The sequence below is a fragment of the Catharus ustulatus genome, chromosome 35, assembly GCF_009819885.2.
Source record: "Catharus ustulatus isolate bCatUst1 chromosome 35, bCatUst1.pri.v2, whole genome shotgun sequence".
Taxonomy (NCBI): Eukaryota; Metazoa; Chordata; class Aves; order Passeriformes; family Turdidae; genus Catharus; species Catharus ustulatus.
In genome coordinates, this window is record NC_046255.1 from 170,005 (window position 1) to 192,635 (window position 22,631).

Genomic DNA, 22,631 nt, shown 5'->3' on the forward strand with positions numbered 1-22,631 from the left:
GAGAACCCCAAATACCCCATAGAGACCCCCAATATCCCATAAACCCCATAGAGACCCCATAGGGACTCCATAAACCCCATAGGGACCCCAGAAACCCCATAGACCCCATAGACCCCATAGAGACCCCATAAACCCCATAGGGACCCCATAGAGACCCCAATATCCCATAGAGACCCCATAAATCCTATAGAGACCCCAGAAACCTCATAGAGAACCCCATAAATCCCATAGAGACCCCATAACCCCATAGAGACCCCATAAACCCCACAGAGAACTCCAATATCCCATAGAGACCCCAAATACCCCACAGAGACCCCATAAATCCCATAGAGACCCCATAGACCCCATAGAGACCACATAAACCCCATAGAGACCCCATAGAGACCCCATAGACCCCAGAAACCCCATAGGGACCCCATAGAGACCCCATAGACCCCATAAACCCCTTAGAGACCCCAAATACCCCATAGAGACCCCCCCGACAACCCAGAACCCCAATATCCCATAGAGACCCCATAAACCCCATAGGGACCCCATAGACCCCATAGGCACCCCAATATCCCACAGAGACCCCATAAACCCCATAGACACCCCTATAGAGCTCCCCCCATCCCATAAGGAGCCTATGGGGCCTATAGGGGTTCTATGGGGTGCATAGGGAGTCTATGGGATCCATAGGGGGTTTGTGGGGTCCATAGGGGTTCTATAGCGTCTATAGGGGTTCCATTGGGGTTCTATAGGGTCCATAGGGGTTCTATGGGGTCCATAGGGGTCTCTATGGGTTCCATAGGGGTTCTATAGGGATGTCTATGAGTTCTATAGGGTCCATAGGGGTTCTATGGTGTCTATATGGGGTCTATAGGAGTTCTATAGGGTCTATATGGGGTCCATAGGGGTTCTATGGGTTCCATAGGGATTCTATAGGGTCCATAGGGGTTCTATGGGATCCATAGGGATTCTATGGGATCTCTATAGGGTCCATAGGGGTTCTATGGGGTCCACAGGGTCCATGGGGGTTCTATGGTGTCCAATGGGGTCTATAGGAGTTCTATAGGGTGTGTAGGGATTCTATGGGAATCCATAGGGATTCTATGGGGATCTACAGGAGTTCTATAGGGTCTATAAGGGTTCTGTAGGGTCCATAGCGGTTCTATGGGTTCCATAGGGGTTCTATGGGGTCTGTAGGGGCCCATGGGGTCTGTATGGGGTCTATAGGGGTTCTATAGGGTCCATAGGTATCTGTGGGGATCTGTAGGGGTTCCATAGGGTCCATAGGGGTTCTATAGGGTCTATATGGGGTGTACAGGAGTTCTATAGGGTCCATAGGGATTCTATGGGTTCTATAGGGGTTCTATAGGGTCTATAGGGGATCTATAGGTTCCGCAGGGCCGTCCCCACCTGAGGCGCGCCCTGAGCACGGCCACAATCCGCGCGGTGGCCGCGGCGCCGTCCCCGACGTCCTCGAGCTCCCGGCGCAGACTCCGGCCCTGGGCCAGCGCTTGGGCCGTGCCCGCGGCCACCGCGGCCACCTGGTCAGCCAGGACACGGCCAGCGGCCTCGCTGGCACCCGCCTGGGGACAGGGGACATGGGGACATTGGGGATATTGGGGACATGGGGACATTGGTGGGATTGGGGACATGGGGACATGGGGACAGTGGGGACAGTGGGGACATGGGGACTGTGGGGGGATTGGGGGACATTGGGGACAGTGGGGACATTGGGGACAGGGGACAGGGGGACACTGGGGACACTGGGGGCACAGGGAGGATGTGTGGAGACACAGAGGCTGTAGGGTGACAGCAGTGACAGGAGGTGACAGGAGGTGACAGGAGGTGACAGGAGGTGACAGCAGTGATGCAATGACACAGTGACACAGAGACACAGTGACACAGTGACAGCAGTGACACAGTGACAGCAGTGACAGTGACACAGAGACACAGTGACAGTGACACAGTGACAGCAGTGACAGCAGTGACACAGAGACACAGTGACAGCAGTGACACAGTGACAGCAGTGACAGTGACACAGTGACACAGTGACACAATGACACAGAGACACAGTGACAGTAACACAGTGACAGTGACACAGTGACAGCAGTGACACAGTGACACAGTGACAGTGACACAGAGACACAATGACAGTGACACAGTGACTCAGAGACACAGTGACACAGTGACAGTGACAGCAGTGACACAGTGACACAGTGACACAGTGACAGTGACACAGTGACAGTGATACAGTGACACAGAGACAGCAGTGACACAGACACAGTGACAGCAGTGACAGTGACACAGAGACACAGTGACAGTGACACAGTGACAGCAGTGACAGCAGTGACACAGTGACACAGTGACACAGTGACAGTGACACAGTGACATTAGTGACACAGAGACACAGTGACAGCAGTGACACAGTGACAGCAGTGACACAGTGACACAGTGACAGTGACACAGTGACAGTGACAGCAGTGACACAGTGACACAGTGACACAGTGACACAGTGACAGTGACACAGTGACATTAGTGACACAGTGACAGTGACAGCAGTGACACAGTGACAGCAGTGACACAGTGACACAGTGACAGTGACACAGTGACACAGTGACAGCAGTGACACAGTGACACAGTGACAGTGACAGCAGTGACAGTGACAGCAGTGACACAGTGACAGTGACACAGTGACAGTGACACAGTGACAGTGACACAGTGACACAGTGACACAGTGACAGTGACAGCAGTGACACAGTGACACAGTGACAGTGACACAGAGACACAGTGACAGTGACACAGAGACACAGTGACAGTGACAGCAGTGACATAGTGACACAGTGACAGTGACACAGTGACAGCAGTGACATAGTGACACAGTGACAGTGACACAGTGACAGTGACGCAGTGACAGTGACGCAGTGACAGTGACACAGTGACACAGAGACAGTGACACAGAGACACAGTGACAGTGACACAGAGACACAGTGACACAATGACAGTGACAGCAGTGACACAGTGACACAGTGACACAGTGACAGCAGGTGACAGCAGTGACACAATGACACAGTGACAGCAGGTGACAGCAGGTGACACAGAGACACAGTGACACAGTGACACAGTGACAGCAGTGACACAGTGTCACAGTGCCAGTGCCCCAGTGTCCCCACTACACCAGGTGACACAGGTGACACAGTGCCAGTGTCCCCATGTCCCCGTGTCCTACCACACCAGATGACACAGTGTCACCGTGCCAGTGTCCCCGTGTCCCTGTGTCCCCACCACACCAGGTGACACAGGTGACACAGGTGACAGTGTCAGCAGTGACACAGTGTCCCAGTGTCCCCATGTCCCCGTGTCCCGGTGTCCCGGTGCCCCCATGTCCCCGTGTCCCCGTGTCCCGGTGTCCCCGTGTCCCCGTGTCCCAGTGTCCCCATGTCCCCATGTCCCCGTGTCCCAGTGTCCCCATGTCCCCGTGTCCCCGTGTCCCCATGTCCCCATATCCCCGTGTCCCAGTGTCCCCGTGTCCCCGTGTCCCCACCTGCAGCCGGTAGCGCTCCCCCTGCAGCCGCTGCTCCTCGGCCTCGGCCACCACGAGCCGCAGGCGCCGCGCGGTGACACGGGCGGCGCGGGACAGGGCCAGGCGCGCCCTGCGAGGGGACACCGTGTCAGCCGTGTCACCTGTGTCACCCTGTGTCACCCCGTGTCACCCTGGAACCCTCCTGTGCCACTCTGGGTCACCCTGGGACCACCTTGGGGTCACTCTGAAGCCCCCTGGGACCCCCTTGGGCCACCCTGGGACCACCCTGGATCACTTTGGACCATCTGGGATAACCTTGGACCATTTGGGGACCACCCTGGGGACCACCCTGGGACCACTGGGGACCACCTGGGACAGCCCTGGGACCATCTGGGACCACCTTGAACCACCCTGGGACCATCTGGGGTCAGCTGGGACCCCCCTGGGACCACCTTGGGACCACCTGGGACCACCCTGACCACTTTGGACCGTCTGGGATAACCTTGGACCATTTGGTGACGACCCTGAGACCATCCTGGGACCACCCTGGCACGACCCTGGGGACCACTGGGGACCACTCTGGACCCCCCCTGGGATCACCTGGGGACCCCCCCGGGGACCTTGCATCACTTGGGACCAACCTGGGACCACCTGGGCCACCCTGGGACCATCTGGGGTCAGCTGGAACCACAGTGGGACCATCTGGGACTACCATGGGACCACCCTGGATCACTTTGGACCATCTGGGATAACCTTGGACCATTTGGGGACCACCCTGGGACCACTCTGGACCCCCCTGGGATCACCTGGGATCACCCTGGGACCACCCTGGGACCATCTGGGACCACCTGGGATCACCTGGGACCATCTGGGACTACCCTGGGACCACCCTGGATCACTTTGGACCATCTGGGATAACCTTGGACCATTTGGGGACCACCCTGGGGCCACTCTGGACCCCCCTGGGATCACCTGGGATCACCCTGGGACCACCCTGGGACCATCTGGGACCACCTGGGATCACCTGGGACCATCTGGGGACCCCCCCTGGGGACCTTGGATCACCTGGGACCACCCTGGGACCACCCTGGGACCACCCTGGGACCACCCTGGGATCACCTGGGACCATCTGGGACCACCTTGAACCACCCTGGGACCATCTGGGGTCAGCTGGGACCACCCTGGGACCACCTTGGGACCACCTGGGCCACCCTGAGAGCACACTGGGACCACCTGGGGACCACTTGGGACCTGCTGGGATCACCCTGGACCACCCTGGGACCACCCTGGGACCATCTGGGACCACCCTGGGACCATCTGGGGTCAGCTGGGACCACCCTGGGACCACTGGGGACCACCTGGGGACCAGGGTGGGACCACCCTGGGACCACCCTGGATCACTTTGGACCATCTGGGATAACCTTGGACCATTTGGGGACCACCCTGGGACCACTCTGGACCCCCCTGGGATCACCCTGGGACCACTGGAGACCACTCTGGATCCCCTGGGACCACCTTGGCCACCCTGGGGCCATCTGGGGACCACCCTGGACCACCTGGGTACCCTCTGGGGTGGTGTCCCCCCGTGTCCCCCCGTGTCCCCCCGTGTCCCCCCGCGCCCCCCTCCCCGTGGCTGACCCCTCCTCTCTCCGCAGCAGCTCCTGCAGGCGGGCGCAGCGGGCGCGCAGGGCGGGCTCGGGGGGCGCGGGGGGGTCCCGGGGGTGCCGCAGCCGCTCCCGCAGCCGCAGCTGCTCCTGCTCCAGCCGGGCCAGCGCCGCCTGCGCCGCCTGAGCCCGAGAGCCCGCGGCCAGCAGCGCCCGGCGCAGCTCCTCGGCCTGCGGGGAGCGGACCGGGGTCAGGGGGAGCGGGAACGGGGTCAGGGGGAGCGGGAATGGGGTCAGGGGGAGCGGGAATTAACGGGAACGGGGTCAGGGGGAGCGGGAATGGGGTCAGGGGGAGCGGGGAACGGACGGGAACGGGGTCAGGGGGAGCGGGAATGAACGGGAACGGGGTCAGGGGGAGCGGGGATGAACGGGAACGGGGTCAGGGGGAGCGGGGATCGAACGGGAACGGGGTCAGGGGGAGCGGGGATCGAACGGGAACGGGGTCAGGGGGAGCGGGGATCGAACGGGAACGGGGTCAGGGGGAGCGGGAACGGACGGGAACGGGGTCAGGGGGAGCGGGGATAGAACGGGAACGGGGTCAGGGGGAGCGGGGAACGGGAACGGGGTCAGGGGGAGCGGGGAACGGACGGGAACGGGGTCAGGGGGAGCGGGGAACGGACGGGAACGGGGTCAGGGGGAGCGGGGAACGGACGGGAACGGGGTCAGGGGGAGCGGGGATCGAACGGGAACGGGGTCAGGGGGAGCGGGGATCGAACGGGAACGGGGTCAGGGGGAGCGGGAACGGACGGGAACGGGGTCAGGGGGAGCGGGGATAGAACGGGAACGGGGTCAGGGGGAGCGAGGAACGGGAACGGGGTCAGGGGGAGCGGGGAACGGACGGGAACGGGGTCAGGGGGAGCGGGGAACGGACGGGAACGGGGTCAGGGGGAGCGGGGAACGGACGGGAACGGGGTCAGGGGGAGCGGGAATGAACGGGAACGGGGTCAGGGGGAGCGGGGATCGAACGGGAACGGGGTCAGGGGGAGCGGGGATCGAACGGGAACGGGGTCAGGGGGAGCGGGAACGGACGGGAACGGGGTCAGGGGGAGCGGGGATAGAACGGGAACGGGGTCAGGGGGAGCGGGAACGGACGGGAACGGGGTCAGGGTGTGCGGGGAATGAACGGGAATGGGATCAGGGTGTGCGGGAACGGGGTCAGGGTGTGCGGGAACGGGGTCAGGGTGTGCGGGGAACGGACGGGAACGGGGTCAGGGGGAGCGGGGAATGGGGTCAGGGTGTGCGGGAGATGAACGGGAATGGGGTCAGGGTGTGCGGGAACGGGGTCAGGGTGTGCGGGAATGGGGTCAGGGGGAGCGGGAATGGGGTCAGGGTGTGCGGGAACGGGGTCAGGGTGTGCGGGAACGAACGGGGGCGCACATGGGGGAGTCCACGGCACCCCCAGGTGTCACCACCCCCCCCGACACCCCCATGGCGCCTCCTGTCACCCACCCGCCCCACCGTGTCCACCCTGGTGTCCCCACAGGTGTCCCCCCCGGTGTCCTGGTGTCCCTCTGTCGCCCTGGTGTCTCTACAGGTGTCCCCCCATGTCCCCTTGGTGTCCCCACAGGTGTCCCCCCGGTGTCCCCGTGTCCCTGCAGTGTCCCCCCCGGTGTCCTGGTGTCCCTGTGTCGCCCCGGTGTCTCCACAGGTGTCCCCCCATGTCCCCTTGGTGTCCCCACAGGTGTCCTCCCGGTGTCCCCGTGTCCCTGCAGTGTCCTCCCGGTGTCTTAGTGTCCCTGTGTCGCCCCGGTGTCCCCACAGGTGTCCCCCCCACCTCCATGTCCCGGTGTCCCCGCCATGTCCCCACCTGTCCCAGGTGTCCCCCCGTGTCCCCACCTGTCCCAGGTGTCCCCTCATGTCCCCCCGTGTCCCCCCATGTCCCCACCTGTCCCAGCCGCTGCCCCAGGTGTCCCCATATCCCCACCTGTCCCCCCTGTTTCCCCATGTCCCCCGTGTCCCCACCTGTCCCCTCATGTCCCCCCGTGTCCCCCCGTGTCCCCTCATGTCCCCACCTGTCCCAGGCGCTGCCCCAGCCGCTCCCGCAGGTTCCGGTTGTGCTCCCGCAGCTCCTCCAGCGCCGCCTGCAGCGCCCCGGGGTCCCCAGCGGGGGCGCTGTGGGGACAGCAGGGACATGTGGGGACACATGGGGACATATGGGGACATTGGGGCTATAGGGGACGGACACGGAGGGGGCGTGGCCGTGCTCACCTGGCCGGGGGGGCGTGGCCAACCTTGGCCGCCACCTGGTCACGCTCCTGCTCCGCCCGGCGCCGCGAGTGCTGGGCTGCCTGCACGGCCTGTGGGCGGGGCCAGCATGGACACACCTCCCCGAGCCACGCCCACAGACCGGACACACCCCTCCCGAGCCACGCCCACAGATCAGACACACCCATCAACATGGCCACGCCCATAATCGGACACACCCACCAACATAGCCACGCCCACAGACTGGACACACGCCCTCGAGCCACGCCCACAGACCGGACACACCCGCCAACATGGCCACGCCCACTGGCTGCTTTAGCCCTGCCCATTATTCCATAGCTGCTACAGCCCCACCCCTTGGTCCTTAGCCACGCCCACAAGCTGCATTAGCCCCGCCCACAGGTCCTTCATCCCACCCACAGGTTGCATTAGCCCCACCCATCGGTCCTTGGCCCCGCCCCCAGCTGCTCTAGCCCCACCCATTGGCCCGTAAACCCCGCCCATTGATCAATAGCACCGCCCATTGGTCAATAGCCCCACCCGTTGGCCCTTAGCCCCGCCCCTCGCAGTAGCCCCGCCCATTGGCCCGTAGTCCCGCCCCTCTCCGTAGCCCCGCCCACCTGGCGCAGTCGCTCCAGCTCCGCCCCCCGAGCCCGGCACTGAGACTCCGCCTCCTGAGCCCGGAGCTCCGCCCCCGCCTTGGCAGCACGAGCGGCCTCCAACTCCGCCCACAGCAGCTGCCCCGCCTCCTGCGAGGGGCGGGGTCAGTGACAGGCCACGCCCGCACAGCTGGTCCCACCCACTGTCCTCAGACCACGCCCCCTTTCTCCAAATCACGCCCATCATTGCCACACCCCCCCCGGCTCCACCCACGTCCTGGTGGCTCCACCCCCTCAGGCCCCTCCCCACCATGGCCCCGCCCCTTCACAGACCACACCCCATCAGAGGCTCCACCCTCACAGACCACGCCCCCTGTAGCCCCACCCCTTCCTATCAGAGGCTCCGCCCTCTCGCACCAAGCCCCGCCCACCTGCTGCAGGCGCAGCCGCTCCTTGGCCCTGTCCAGGGCCCGACAGGCTCCGCCCACCCGGGCCTGGGCTCCGCCCACCGCGATCTCCAGCGCCCTCAAGGCCCCGCCCTCCATCAGGCTCCGCCCACGTTCCGCTGCCAGGCTCCGCCCCAGCGCCGCCACCTGATTGGGCAGGGGGTGATTGACAGTCCCCAGGCCCCGCCCCCAGGTGATGGACAGCTCCGAGCTCCGCCCCCATCGCCATGGATTGTTCTAATCCCCGCCCACTCTGATGATTGACAGCTACATGCCCCACCCCCTCCCCAGCGAGAGGCGGGGCCAGGCCGTGACTGACAGGTGCTGGCCCCGCCCCTCCCCGCAAGCCACGCCCACCTGGTTGCTGAGGTCCCGCAGCTCCTCCTGCAGCTCCCGGCGGTGCTGGGCCTGCCGAGGGGGGCAAATTTTGGGGGGAACCCAAAATCCGGGGGGGTCCAGAGCAGCCTGAGGGGTCCCAGGTGCTGTGGGACCCCCGGGGGCTGAGGAACCCCCAAATTTTGGGGTGTCCCCAAGAACTGGGGGGTCCCAAATGTGCTGGGGGTCCTGGGGGGACCCCGAGATTCCTGGGGGGTCCCAAATTCTCCGGGACTCCCAAAGTTTGGGGTGTCCCAGTAGTCTGGGGGGGGCTCAGATTTTTTGGGGGGGTCCAGGAGGTTCCCAGGGGTCCCCAAGTCGGGGGGCAATGAGGGGCTGGGGTGCCCCAGGTGTCTCCGGGGGTCTGGAGTGTCCCCGATTTTGGGGGGGTCCCAGGATTTTGAGGGGTCTCGGGTGTTGGGGGTCACAGGAATCCGGGGGGGGGGGTCCCAAAATCTGTGGAGTCCCCAAAGTCCGGGGGTTCCCGGGGGTCCGGGAGCAGCAATTCCGGGGGTTTCGGGGGGAGCTGGGTTGGGATGGGGGGGATGTGTCCGTTCCCACGGGGGGGGAGGGGCGCCCAGGGCTCCCGGCCACTGTGTCCCTGTCCCTGTCCCTGTCCCCGCCCCGTGTCCCAATTCCAGCCCGGGGGCTGGCGAGGGGCCAGCGGGGCCGCCGAGGGGGCGCCGGGGGTCCCCAGATAAAGGGGTGGGGGGGTTGCGAGCCCCAAAAATCCGGGACCCCCGCACTGCTGCACCCCCTGCGACCCCCTCAGTGCCCCCAGCATCACCGGAGCCCCTCCCCCACCCCATCCCCATGTCCCCCCCTCACCTGGGGGTCCCTCCCCTCACCTGGGGGTCCCCCCCCTCACCTGGGGGTCCCCCCACTCACCTGTGCCAGCCCTGGGGGGCTGCGTCCCCCCCCGTCCCCCGTGTCCATCATGGCCCAAACTGGGGGGGCTCTGGAGCAGCAGAGACCCTGGAGAGACCCCTCCCCTAAAACCGCATCAGCTCCGGGCTGGGAGCCACCCAAAATCTCCGGGTTCCTTTTTTGGGGAGGGGGGAAGGTCGGGGGTACCCGGGCTCCGGGATTCCCTGCCCGCCCTGGGAGGGTTTTGCTCACCCTGGGAATTTTGGAACCCCTGCCCACCCTGGGGGGTTTTAGGGTCCCTGCTCACCCTGGGGTGTTTGGATTCCCTGTTCACTCTGGGGAATTTTGGGGTCCCTGCCCATCCTGAGGATTTTGGATCCCCTGCCCACCCTGAGGATTTTGGGGTCCCTGCCCACCCTTGGAGAGTTTTGGGGTCCCTGCCCACTCAGGAAGATTTTGGGGTCCCTGCCCACTCTGGGAGGGTTTTGGGGTCCCTGCCCACCGAGTCCCTGCCCACCCAAAAAATTTTGGGGTCCCTGCCCACCCTGGAAGGGATCTTGGGGTCCCTGCCCACCCTGGGAATTTTGGATCCCCTGCCCACCCTGGGGAATTTTGGATCCCCTGCTCGCCCTGAGGATTTTGGATCCCCTGCCCACCCAAAAAGATTTTGGGATCCCTGCCCATCCTGGAGGCTTTGGATCCCCTGCTCACCTTGAGGATTTTGGATCCCCTGCCCACCTTGGGAGAAGTTTGGGGTCCCTGCCCACCCTGGGGAATTTTGGATCCCCTGCCCATCCAGAAAGATTTTGGGGTCCCTCCCCACGGGGTGTTTGGATCCCCTGCCCATCTGGGAGATTTTGGGGTCCCTGCCCACCCTGGGGGTGTTTGGATCCCCTGCTCACCCTGGGAATTTTGGGTCCTCTACCCACCCTGAGAATTTTGGATCCCCTGCCCACCCTGAGGATTTTGGGGTCCCTGTCCCCCCCGGAGTGTCCCGGACCCCAAGTCTCTCACCTGCGACTCCGGTGTCGCTGCCGGTGTCGCTGCCGGTGTCGCTGTCGGTGTCGCTGCCGCTGCCGCTGTCGCTGTCGCTGTCGCTGCCGGTGCCACCCCCGCCGCGGGCACGGGAGCACCCGCGAGTGGCACCGCGTCCCTCCCCCCGGGCTGTACCCACGGGGAGGGGACAGAGCCCGGCCCCGTGTCCGGGCGGGCCCGCCCGGCTCCGAGCGCCGCCCCAGCCCCGGGGAACGCGAGTTTCGGGGCGCCGCGCCAGGGCACCCCCGGAATGCGGGTGGCACTCCTGTCCTCGCCCAGGGACACAGCATTCCCGGGATGGCCCGGAAAGCGGGTGGCACCCCTGCCTGAGGGGACACAGGTGACACAGGGCACCCCCGGAATGCGGGTGGCACCCCTGTCCTCGCCCTGGGACACAGCATTCCCGGGATAGCTCGGGATTTCGGTGTCACCCCTGTCCTCGCCCAGGGACACAGCATTCCCGGGATGGCCCGGAATGCGGGTGGCACCCCAGCCTGAGGGGACACAGGTGACACAGGACACCCCAGAATTTGGGTGTCACCCCCACCTGAGGGGACACAAGTGACACAGGACACCTCAGAATTTGGGTGTCACTCCTGCCTGAGGGGACACAGGTGAGACAGGGTATCCCGGAATTTGGGTGTCACCCCCGCCTGAGGGGACACAGGTGACACAAGACAACCCAGAATTTTGGCGTCACCCCCACCCCAGGGGACAGAAGTGACATGGGACCCCCCAGAATTCGGGTGTCACCCCCACCTGAGGGGACACAAGTGACACAGGACATCCCAGAATTTGGGGATTCAGGTTTTGGGGAACCAAACCAGGGCACCCCAGAATTTGGGTGTCACCCCCACATGAGGGGACACAGGTGACACAGGACAACGCAGAATCTGGGTGTCACCCCTGCCTGAGGGGAGACCAGTGGCACACGACACCCCAGAATTTGTGTGTCACCCCTGCCCAGGGGACACAAGTGACACAGGACATCCCGGAATTTGGGTGTCACCCCCAACTGAGGGGACACAAGTGACACTGGACTCCCCAGAATTTGGGTGTCACCCCTGCCTGAGGGGACACAAGTGACACAGGACACCCCAGAATTAGGGGATTCAGGTTTTGGGGAAAAACCCACGGCGCCCAAAAATTTGGGAGCCACCCAAGGGAGGAATGTTGGGTTGGGGGGAACAAGAGTGATGTCACCTCTGACGTCATGGTGCTGGAAGATGTCACATATCAAGAGGGGTCAGCACTGGACAGACACAGAGTGACCATGAGTCAGCACTGCAGACACAGAGTGACCATGGGTCAGTGATGGACAGACACAGAGTGACCATGGGTCAGTGATGGACAGACACAGAGTGACCATGGGTCAGTACTGGACACACACAGAGTGACCATGGGTCAGTACTGGACACACAGAGTGACCATGGGTCAGCACTGGACAGACACAGAGTGACCATGGGTCAGTACTGGACAGACACAGAGTGACCATGGGTCAGCACTGGACAGACACAGAGTGACCATGGGTCAGCACTGGACAGACACAGAGTGACCATGGGTCAGCATTGGACAGACACAGAGTGACCATGGGTCAGCACTGGACAGACACAGAGTGACCATGGGTCAGCATTGGAGACACAGAGTGACCATGGGTCAGCACTGCAGACACAGAGTGACCATGGGTAAGCCCTGGACAGACACAGAGTGACCATGGGTCAGCACTGGACACACACAGAGTGACCATGGGTCACCACTGGACACAGAGTGACCATGGGTCAGCACTGGACAGACACAGAGTGACCATGGGTCAGCACTGGACAGACACAGAGTGACCATGGGTCAGCATTGGACAGACACAGAGTGACCATGGGTCAGCACTGGACAAACACAGAGTGACCATGGGTCAGTGATGGACAGACACAGAGTGACCATGGGTCAGCACTGCAGACACAGAGTGACCATGGGTCAGCACTGGACAGACACAGAGTGACCATGGGTCAGCACTGCAGACACAGAGTGACCATGGGTCAGTGATGGACATACACAGAGTGACCATGGGTCAGCACTGGACAGACACAGAGTGACCATGGGTCAGCACGGGTCAGACACAGAGTGACCATGGGTCAGTGATGGACAGACACAGAGTGACCATGGGTCAGCACTGGACAGACACAGAGTGACCATGGGTCAGCACTGCAGACACAGAGTGACCATGGGTCAGTGATGGACAGACACAGAGTGACCATGGGTCAGCACTGCAGACACAGAGTGACCATGGGTCAGTGATGGACAGACACAGAGTGACCATGGGTCAGCACTGGTCAGACACAGAGTGACCATGGGTCAGCACTGGTCAGACACAGAGTGACCATGGGTCAGCACTGCAGACACAGAGTGACCATGGGTCAGCACTGGAGAGACACAGAGTGACCATGGGTCAGCACTGCAGACACAGAGTGACCATGGGTCAGCACTGGACACAGAGTGACCATGGGTCAGCACTGCAGACACACACAGAGTGACCATGGGTCAGTGCTAGACAGACACAGAGTGACCATGGGTCAGTACTGGACAGACACAGAGTGACCATGGGTCAGTACTGGACAGACACAGAGTGACCATGGGTCAGCACTGCAGACACAGAGTGACCATGGGTCAGCACTGCAGACACAGAGTGACCATGGGTCAGCACTGGACAGACACAGAGTGACCATGGGTCAGCATTGGACAGACACAGAGTGACCATGGGTCAGCACTGGACAGACACAGAGTGACCATGGGTCAGTGATGGACAGACACAGAGTGACCAGGGGTCAGCATTGGACAGACACAGAGTGACCATGGGTCAGCACTGGACAGACACAGAGTGACCATGGGTCAGCACTGCACACACACAGAGTGACCATGGGTCAGCACGGGACACACACAGAGTGACCATGGGTCAGCACTGGACAGACACAGAGTGACCATGGGTCAGTGATGGACAGACACAGAGTGACCATGGGTCAGCATTGGACAGACACAGAGTGACCATGGGTCAGCACTGCAGACACAGAGTGACCATGGGTCAGCACTGGACAGACACAGAGTGACCATGGGTCAGCACTGGACACACACAGAGTGACCATGGGTCAGCATTGGACAGACACAGAGTGACCATGGGTCAGTGATGGACAGACACAGAGTGACCATGGGTCAGCACTGGACAGACACAGAGTGACCATGGGTCAGTGATGGACAGACACAGAGTGACCATGGGTCAGCACTGGGGACACAGAGTGACCATGGGTCAGCACTGGACACAGAGTGACCATGGGTCAGCACTGGACAGACACAGAGTGACCATGGGTCAGCACTGGACAGACACAGAGTGACCATGGGTCAGCGCTGGACAGACACAGAGTGACCATGGGTCAGCACTGGACAGACACAGAGTGACCATGGGTCAGCACTGCAGACACAGAGTGACCATGGGTCAGCGCTGGACAGACACAGAGTGACCATGGGTCAGCACTGGACAGACACAGAGTGACCATGGGTCAGCACTGCAGACACAGAGTGACCATGGGTCAGCACTGCAGACACAGAGTGACCATGGGTCAGTGCTGGACACACACAGAGTGACCATGGGTCAGCACTGGACAGACACAGAGTGACCATGGGTCAGTGATGGACAGACACAGAGTGACCATGGGTCAGCACTGGACAGACACAGAGTGACCATGGGTCAGCACTGCAGACACAGAGTGACCATGGGTCAGTGATGGACAGACACAGAGTGACCATGGGTCAGCACTGAAGACACAGAGTGACCATGGGTCAGCATTGGACAGACACAGAGTGACCATGGGTCAGCACTGGACAGACACAGAGTGACCATGGGTCAGCACTGGACAGACACAGAGTGACCATGGGTCAGTGATGGACAGACACAGAGTGACCATGGGTCAGCACTGGACAGACACAGAGTGACCATGGGTCAGTGATGGACAGACACAGAGTGACCATGGGTCAGCACTGGGGACACAGAGTGACCATGGGTCAGCACTGGACAGACACAGAGTGACCATGGGTCAGCATTGGACAGACACAGAGTGACCATGGGTCAGTACAGGACAGACACAGAGTGACCATGGGTCAGCACTGGACAGACACAGAGTGACCATGGGTCAGCACTGGACAGACACAGAGTGACCATGGGTCAGCGCTGGACAGACACAGAGTGACCATGGGTCAGCACTGGACAGACACAGAGTGACCATGGGTCAGTGATGGACAGACACAGAGTGACCATGGGTCAGCACTGGACAGACACAGAGTGACCATGGGTCAGTACTGCAGACACAGAGTGACCATGGGTCAGCACTGGACACAGAGTGACCATGGGTCAGCACTGGACAGACACAGAGTGACCATGGGTCAGCATTGGACACACACAGAGTGACCATGGGTCAGTGATGGACAGAGTCAGAGTGACCATGGGTCAGCAGTGGACAGACACAGAGTGACCATGGGTCAGCACTGGACAGACACAGAGTGACCATGGGTCAGCACTGGGGACACAGAGTGACCATGGGTCAGCACTGGGGACACAGAGTGACCCTGGGTCAGTACTGGACAGACACAGAGTGACCATGGGTCAGTGATGGACAGACACAGAGTCACCATGGGTCAGCAGTGGACAGACACAGAGTGACCATGGGTCAGCACTGGACAGACACAGAGTGACCACGGGTCAGCACTGGACAGACACAGAGTGACCATGGGTCAGTACTGGACAGACACAGAGTGACCATGGGTCAGCACTGGACAGACACAGAGTGACCATGGGTCAGCATTGGACAGACACAGAGTGACCATGGGTCAGCATTGGACAGACACAGAGTGACCATGGGTCAGTGATGGACAGACACAGAGTGACCATTGGTCAGCACTGGACAGACACAGAGTGACCATGGGTCAGCGCTGGACAGACACAGAGTGACCATGGGTCAGCACTGGACAGACACAGAGTGACCATGGGTCAGTGATGGACAGACACAGAGTGACCATGGGTCAGCACTGGACAGACACAGAGTGACCATGGGTCAGTGCTGGACAGACACAGAGTGACCATGGGTCAGTACTGGACAGACACAGAGTGACCATGGGTCAGCACTGGACAGACACAGAGTGACCATGGGTCAGCACTGCAGACACAGAGTGACCATGGGTCAGTGATGGACAGACACAGAGTGACCATGGGTCAGCACTGGACAGACACAGAGTGACCATGGGTCAGCACTGCAGACACAGAGTGACCATGGGTCAGCACTGGACAGACACAGAGTGACCATGAGTCAGCATTGGACAGACACAGAGTGACCATGGGTCAGCACTGCAGACACAGAGTGACCATGGGTCAGCACTGGACAGACACAGAGTGACCATGGGTCAGCACTGGACAGACACAGAGTGACCATGGGTCAGTGATGGACAGACACAGAGTCACCATGGGTCAGTACTGCAGACACAGAGTGACCATGGGTCAGCACTGCAGACACAGAGTGACCATGGGTCAGTGCTGGACACACACAGAGTGACCATGGGTCAGTGATGGACAGACACAGAGTGACCATGGGTCAGCACTGCAGATACAGAGTGACCATGGGTCAGCACTGGACAGACACAGAGTGACCATGGGTCAGCACTGCAGACACAGAGTGACCATGGGTCAGCACTGGACAGACACAGAGTGACCATGGGTCAGCACTGGACACACACAGAGTGACCATGGGTCAGTGATGGACAGACACAGAGTGACCATGGGTCAGCACTGGAGAGACACAGAGTGACCATGGGTCAGCACTGGACAGACACAGAGTGACCATGGGTCAGCACTGGACAGACACAGAATGACCATGGGTCAGCACTGGACAGACACAGAGTGACCATGGGTCAGTGATGGACAGACACAGAGTGACCATGGGTCAGCACTGGACAGACACAGAGTGACCATGGGTCAGCACTGCAGACACAGAGTGACCATGGGTCAGTGATGGACAGACACAGAGTGACCATGGGTCAGTACTGGACAGACACAGAGTGACCATGGGTCAGCACTGCAGACACAGAGTGACCATGGGTCAGTGATGGACAGACACAGAGTGACCATGGGTCAGTGATGGACAGACACAGAGTGACCATGGGTCAGCACTGGAGACACAGAGTGACCATGGGTCAGTACTGGACAGACACAGAGTGACCATGGGTCAGCACTGGACAGACACAGAGTGACCATGGGTCAGCACTGGTCAGACACAGAGTGACCATGGGTCAGCACTGGACAGACACAGAGTGACCATGGGTCAGCACTGGTCAGACACAGAGTGACCATGGGTCAGTGATGGACAGACACAGAGTGACCATGGGTCAGCACTGGACAGACACAGAGTGACCATGGGTCAGCACTGCAGACACAGAGTGACCATGGGTCAGCACTGGACAGACACAGAGTGACCATGGGTCAGCGATGGACACACACAGAGTGACCATGGGTCAGCACTGGACACACACAGAGTGACCATGGGTCAGTGATGGACAGACACAGAGTGACCATGGGTCAGCACTGGACAGACGCAGAGTGACCATGGGTCAGCACTGGACAGACACAGAGTGACCATGGGTCAGCACTGGAGACACAGGGTGACCATGGGTCAGCACTGGACAGACACAGAGTGACCATGGGTCAGCACTGCAGACACAGAGTGACCATGGGTCAGCACTGGACACACACAGAGTGACCATGGGTCAGTGCTGGACAGACACAGAGTGACCATGGGTCAGCACTGGACACACACAGAGTGACCATGGGTCAGCACTGGACACACACAGAGTGACCATGGGTCAGCACTGGACAGACACAGAGTGACCATGGGTCAGCACTGGACAGACACAGAGTGACCATGGGTCAGTGCTGGACAGACACAGAGTGACCATGGGTCAGTGATGGACAGACACAGAGTGACCATGGGTCAGCACTGGACAGACACAGAGTGACCATGGGTCAGCAATGGACACACACAGAGTGACCATGGGTCAGTGATGGACAGACACAGAGTGACCATGGGTCAGCACTGCAGACACAGAGTGACCATGGGTCAGTGCTGGACAGACACAGAGTGACCATGGGTCAGCACTGGACAGACACAGAGTGACCATGGGTCAGCACTGCAGACACAGAGTGACCATGGGTCAGTACTGGACAGACACAGAGTGACCATGGGTCAGCACTGGACAGACACAGAGTGACCATGGGTCAGTGATGGACAGACACAGAGTGACCATGGGTCAGCACTGCAGACACAGAGTGACCATGGGTCAGCAGTGGACAGACACAGAGTGACCATGGGTCAGCACTGGACACACACAGAGTGACCATGGGTCAGCACTGGACACACACAGAGTGACCATGGGTCAGCACTGGACAGACACAGAGTGACCATGGGTCAGTGAGGGACAGACACAGAGTGACCATGGGTCAGCACTGGACAGACACAGAGTGACCATGGGTCAGCACTGCAGACACAGAGTGACCATGGGTCAGCACTGGACAGACACAGAGTGACCATGGGTCAGCACTGGACAGACACAGAGTGACCATGGGTCAGCACTGCAGACACAGAGTGACCATGGGTCAGCAGTGGACAGACACAGAGTGACCATGGGTCAGCACTGGACAGACACAGAGTGACCATGGGTCAGCACTGCACAGACACAGAGTGACCATGGGTCAGCACTGGACAGACACAGAGTGACCATGGGTCAGCACTGCAGACACAGAGTGACCATGGGTCAGTACTGGACAGACACAGAGTGACCATGGGTCAGCACTGGACAGACACAGAGTGACCATGGGTCAGTGATGGACAGACACAGAGTGACCATGGGTCAGCACTGCAGACACAGAGTGACCATGGGTCAGTGATGGACAGACACAGAGTGACCATGGGTCAGCACTGGAGACACAGAGTGACCATGGGTCAGCACTGCAGACACAGAGTGACCATGGGTCAGTGATGGACAGACAGAGAGTGACCATGGGTCAGCACTGGACAGACACAGAGTGACCATGGGTCAGCACTGGAGACACAGAGTGACCATGGGTCAGTACTGGACAGACACAGAGTGACCATGGGTCAGCACTGGACAGACACAGAGTGACCATGGGTCAGTGATGGACAGACACAGAGTGACCATGGGTCAGTACTGGACAGACACAGAGTGACCATGGGTCAGCACTGCAGACACAGAGTGACCATGGGTCAGGATTGGACAGACACAGAGTGACCATGGGTCAGCACTGGACAGACACAGAGTGACCATGGGTCAGGATTGGACAGACACAGAGTGACCATGGGTCAGCACTGGACAGAGTGACCATGGGTCAGCACTGGACAGACACAGAGTGACCATGGGTCAGTCTGGACAGACACAGAGTGACCATGGGTCAGCACTGGACAGACACAGAGTGACCATGGGTCAGCACTGGACACACACAGAGTGACCATGGGTCAGCACTGCAGACACAGAGTGACCATGGGTCAGTGCTGGACAGACACAGAGTGACCATGGGTCAGCACTGCAGACACAGAGTGACCATGGGTCAGCACTGGACAGACACAGAGTGACCATGGGTCAGCACTGGACAGACACAGAGTGACCATGGGTCAGTGCTGGACAGACACAGAGTGACCATGGGTCAGCACTGCAGACACAGAGTGACCATGGGTCAGCACTGGACACACACAGAGTGACCATGGGTCAGCACTGGACACACAGAGTGACCATGGGTCAGTGATGGACAGACACAGAGTGACCATGGGTCAGCACTGGACAGACACAGAGTGACCATGGGTCAGCACTGCAGACACAGAGTGACCATGGGTCAGCACTGGACAGACACAGAGTGACCATGGGTCAGCACTGGACAGACACAGAGTGACCATGGGTCAGCACTGGACAGACACAGAGTGACCATGGGTCAGCACTGCAGACACAGAGTGACCATGGGTCAGTGATGGACAGACACAGAGTGACCATGGGTCAGCACTGCAGACACAGAGTGACCATGGGTCAGCACTGGACAGACACAGAGTGACCATGGGTCAGTGCTGGACAGACACAGAGTGACCATGGGTCAGCACTGGACACACACAGAGTGACCATGGGTCAGCACTGCAGACACAGAGTGACCATGGGTCAGCACTGGACAGACACAGAGTGACCATGGGTCAGCACTGGACACACACAGAGTGACCATGGGTCAGCACTGGACAGACAGAGAGTGACCATGGGTCAGTGATGGACAGACACAGAGTGACCATGGGTCAGCACTGGACACACACAGAGTGACCATGGGTCAGCACTGCAGACACAGAGTGACCATGGGTCAGCACTGGACAGACACAGAGTGACCATGGGTCAGCACTGCAGACACAGAGTGACCATGGGTCAGCGCTGGGGACACACAGAGTGATCATGGGTCAGCACTGGACAGACACAGGCTGACCATGGGTCAGCACTGGACAGACAGAGAGTGACCATGGGTCAGCACTGGACACACAGAGTGACCATGGGTCAGCACTGGACAGACACAGAGTGACCATGGGTCAGTGATGGACAGACACAGAGTGACCATGGGTCAGCACTGGACAGACACAGAGTGACCATGGGTCAGCACTGCAGACACAGAGTGACCATGGGTCAGCACTGGACAGACACAGAGTGACCATGGGTCAGCACTGGACAGACACAGTATGACCATGGGTCAGGACTGGAGACACAGAGTGACCATGGGTCAGCGATGGACAGACACAGAGTGACCATGCGTCAGCACTGGAGACACAGAGTGACCATGGGTCAGTGATGGACAGACACAGAGTGACCATGGGTCAGCACTGGACACACACAGAGTGACCGTGGGTCAGTGATGGACAGACACAGAGTGACCATGGGTCAGCACTGCAGACACAGAGTGACCATGGGTCAGTAATGGAGACACAGAGTGACCATGGGTCAGCACTGGACAGACACAGAGTGACCATGGGTCAGCACTGCAGACACAGAGTGACCATGGGTCAGCACTGGACAGACACAGAGTGAGCATGGGTCAGCAGTGGTCATCCTGGAAGGACATTGGTGTCCCCATGACGATCCCGATGTCCCTACGGACGAACCGTAAGGATCCCGGATCCTTCAGGACCTCCGGCCCGCCAGGGGGCGCCATCTGCTGCTGGGCCCCTCTCTATTGTCGGGAGTGGACGCTTAGGCCCCCTCGGGCACTCCGGGCCGCTCTCTATGGTTTCCGGGGACGCTCTGGGCCCCTCTCTATGGTGTGAGGGGGCACTCAGGCCCCTCTCCATGGCGTGAGGGCACTCAAGGCCCCTCTCCATGGGCTGAGGTGCACTCAAGGCCCCTCGGGCGCCCAGGCCCCTCTCTATGGTCTGCGGGGACGCTCTGGGCCTATCTCTATGGTCACCCAGCCACTTCCGGTCGTCTGGCGGAAGTGACGTCAGATCGCGGCGGCGGCGGGAGCCGGACCGAGGTTTGGGGGAGGGGCCGGGGGTCCCGGTGGTTTTTGGGGTGGGGGAGGGGCCGGGGTGTGGTCGGGAGGTCCGGAGGGGTCCAGGGAGGGGGAGGAACTGGCTCGGGTGGCGACATGTCGCGACATGTCCGGGACATCTCTCCCGGTGTTCCTTTCGCTCCCCCCCGTGATGTCATCGGCGCGCGGTGACGTCACACGGGATGTCCCCAGCCTCCGCCGGTGTCCCCATCAATGTCCCCAGTCCCCCGTGACGTCACACGGGGTGTCCCCAGCCCTCGGTGACATCCCGTGGAATGTCCCCAACCCCGTCCCTCTTTCCGCAGGTGCCGCCAGCCCCGTGTCCCTGTGTGTCCCCAGCAGGGACAGTCCGGTGTCCCTGCTGTCCCCAGTGTCCCCTGCTGTCCCTAGTGTCCCTGCTGTCCCTGTGTCCCTGCTGTCCCCACCATCTCCGGCTCTTGCCGTGTCCCAGCTGTCACCGCCATCTCTGTGTCCCCAGTGTCCCTGTGTGTCCCCAGTGTCCCTGTGTGTCCCCAGCAGGGACAGCCCGGTGTCCCCAGTGTCCCTACTGTCCCCAGTGTCCCTGCTGTCCCTGTGTCCCCTGCTGTCCCCACCATCTCCGGCTCTTGCCGTGTCCCAGCTGTCACCGCCGTCTCTGTATCCCCAGTGTCCCTGTGTCCCCTCCATCCCCTCCGTGTCTCAGTGTCCCCAGTGTCACCTGTGACGCCTGTGACACCTCTGTGCCCTCCATGTCCCCGTGTACCCAGTGTCCCTGTGTCCCCATGTCCCCGTGTCCCCAGTGACCCCTCTATCCCCTCCGTGTCCCACTGTCTTCAGTGTCCCTGTGTCCCCTGTGTCCCCTCTATCCTCACTGTGTCCCCGTGTTTCCAGTGTCCCCAGTGTCCCCTGTGACCCCTCCATCCCCTCTGTGTCCCCAGTGTCCCCAGTGTCCCCTGTGACCCCTCCATCCACTGTGTCCTCAGTGTCCCCTGTGTCCCCTCCATCCCCTCCGTGTCCCCAGTGTCCTCTGTGACCCCTGTGTCACCTCTGTGCCCTCCATGTCCCCGTGTCCCCAGTGACCCTTCTATCCCCCCAGTGTCCCCTGTGTCCCCTCTATCCTCACTGTGTCCCCGTGTTTCCAGTGTCCCCAGTGTCCCCTGTGACCCCTCCATCCACTCTGTGTCCTCAGTGTCCCTGTGTCCCCAGTGTCCCTAGTGTCCCCATTGTCCCCGTGTCCCCTGTGACACCTCTGTGTCCCTGTGTCCCCTGTGTCCCCAGTGTCCCCTCCATCCCCTCCGTGTCCCTGTGTCCCCAGTGTCCCCAGTGTCCCAGTGTCCCTGTGTCCCC

At 60.9% G+C, this 22,631-nt stretch overlaps 1 protein-coding gene across 1 annotated transcript; it reads right to left on the minus strand.

The window, feature by feature from the left end:
• Nucleotides 1-1,209: 1,209 nt before the first annotated feature.
• Nucleotides 1,210-9,895, minus strand: LOC117009696 (myosin heavy chain, embryonic smooth muscle isoform-like). The gene is made up of 10 exons (XM_033084014.2): nucleotides 9,686-9,895; nucleotides 8,780-8,830; nucleotides 8,408-8,569; nucleotides 7,998-8,126; nucleotides 7,381-7,469; nucleotides 7,185-7,284; nucleotides 5,252-5,343; nucleotides 3,530-3,638; nucleotides 1,399-1,571; nucleotides 1,210-1,249 (listed from the first exon to the last, which is right to left on the minus strand). Exons 1-10 carry the CDS (start codon nucleotides 9,734-9,736, stop codon nucleotides 1,210-1,212), a joined length of 996 nt encoding a protein of 331 aa, XP_032939905.1. The 5' UTR covers nucleotides 9,737-9,895.
• Nucleotides 9,896-22,631: the final 12,736 nt, after the last annotated feature.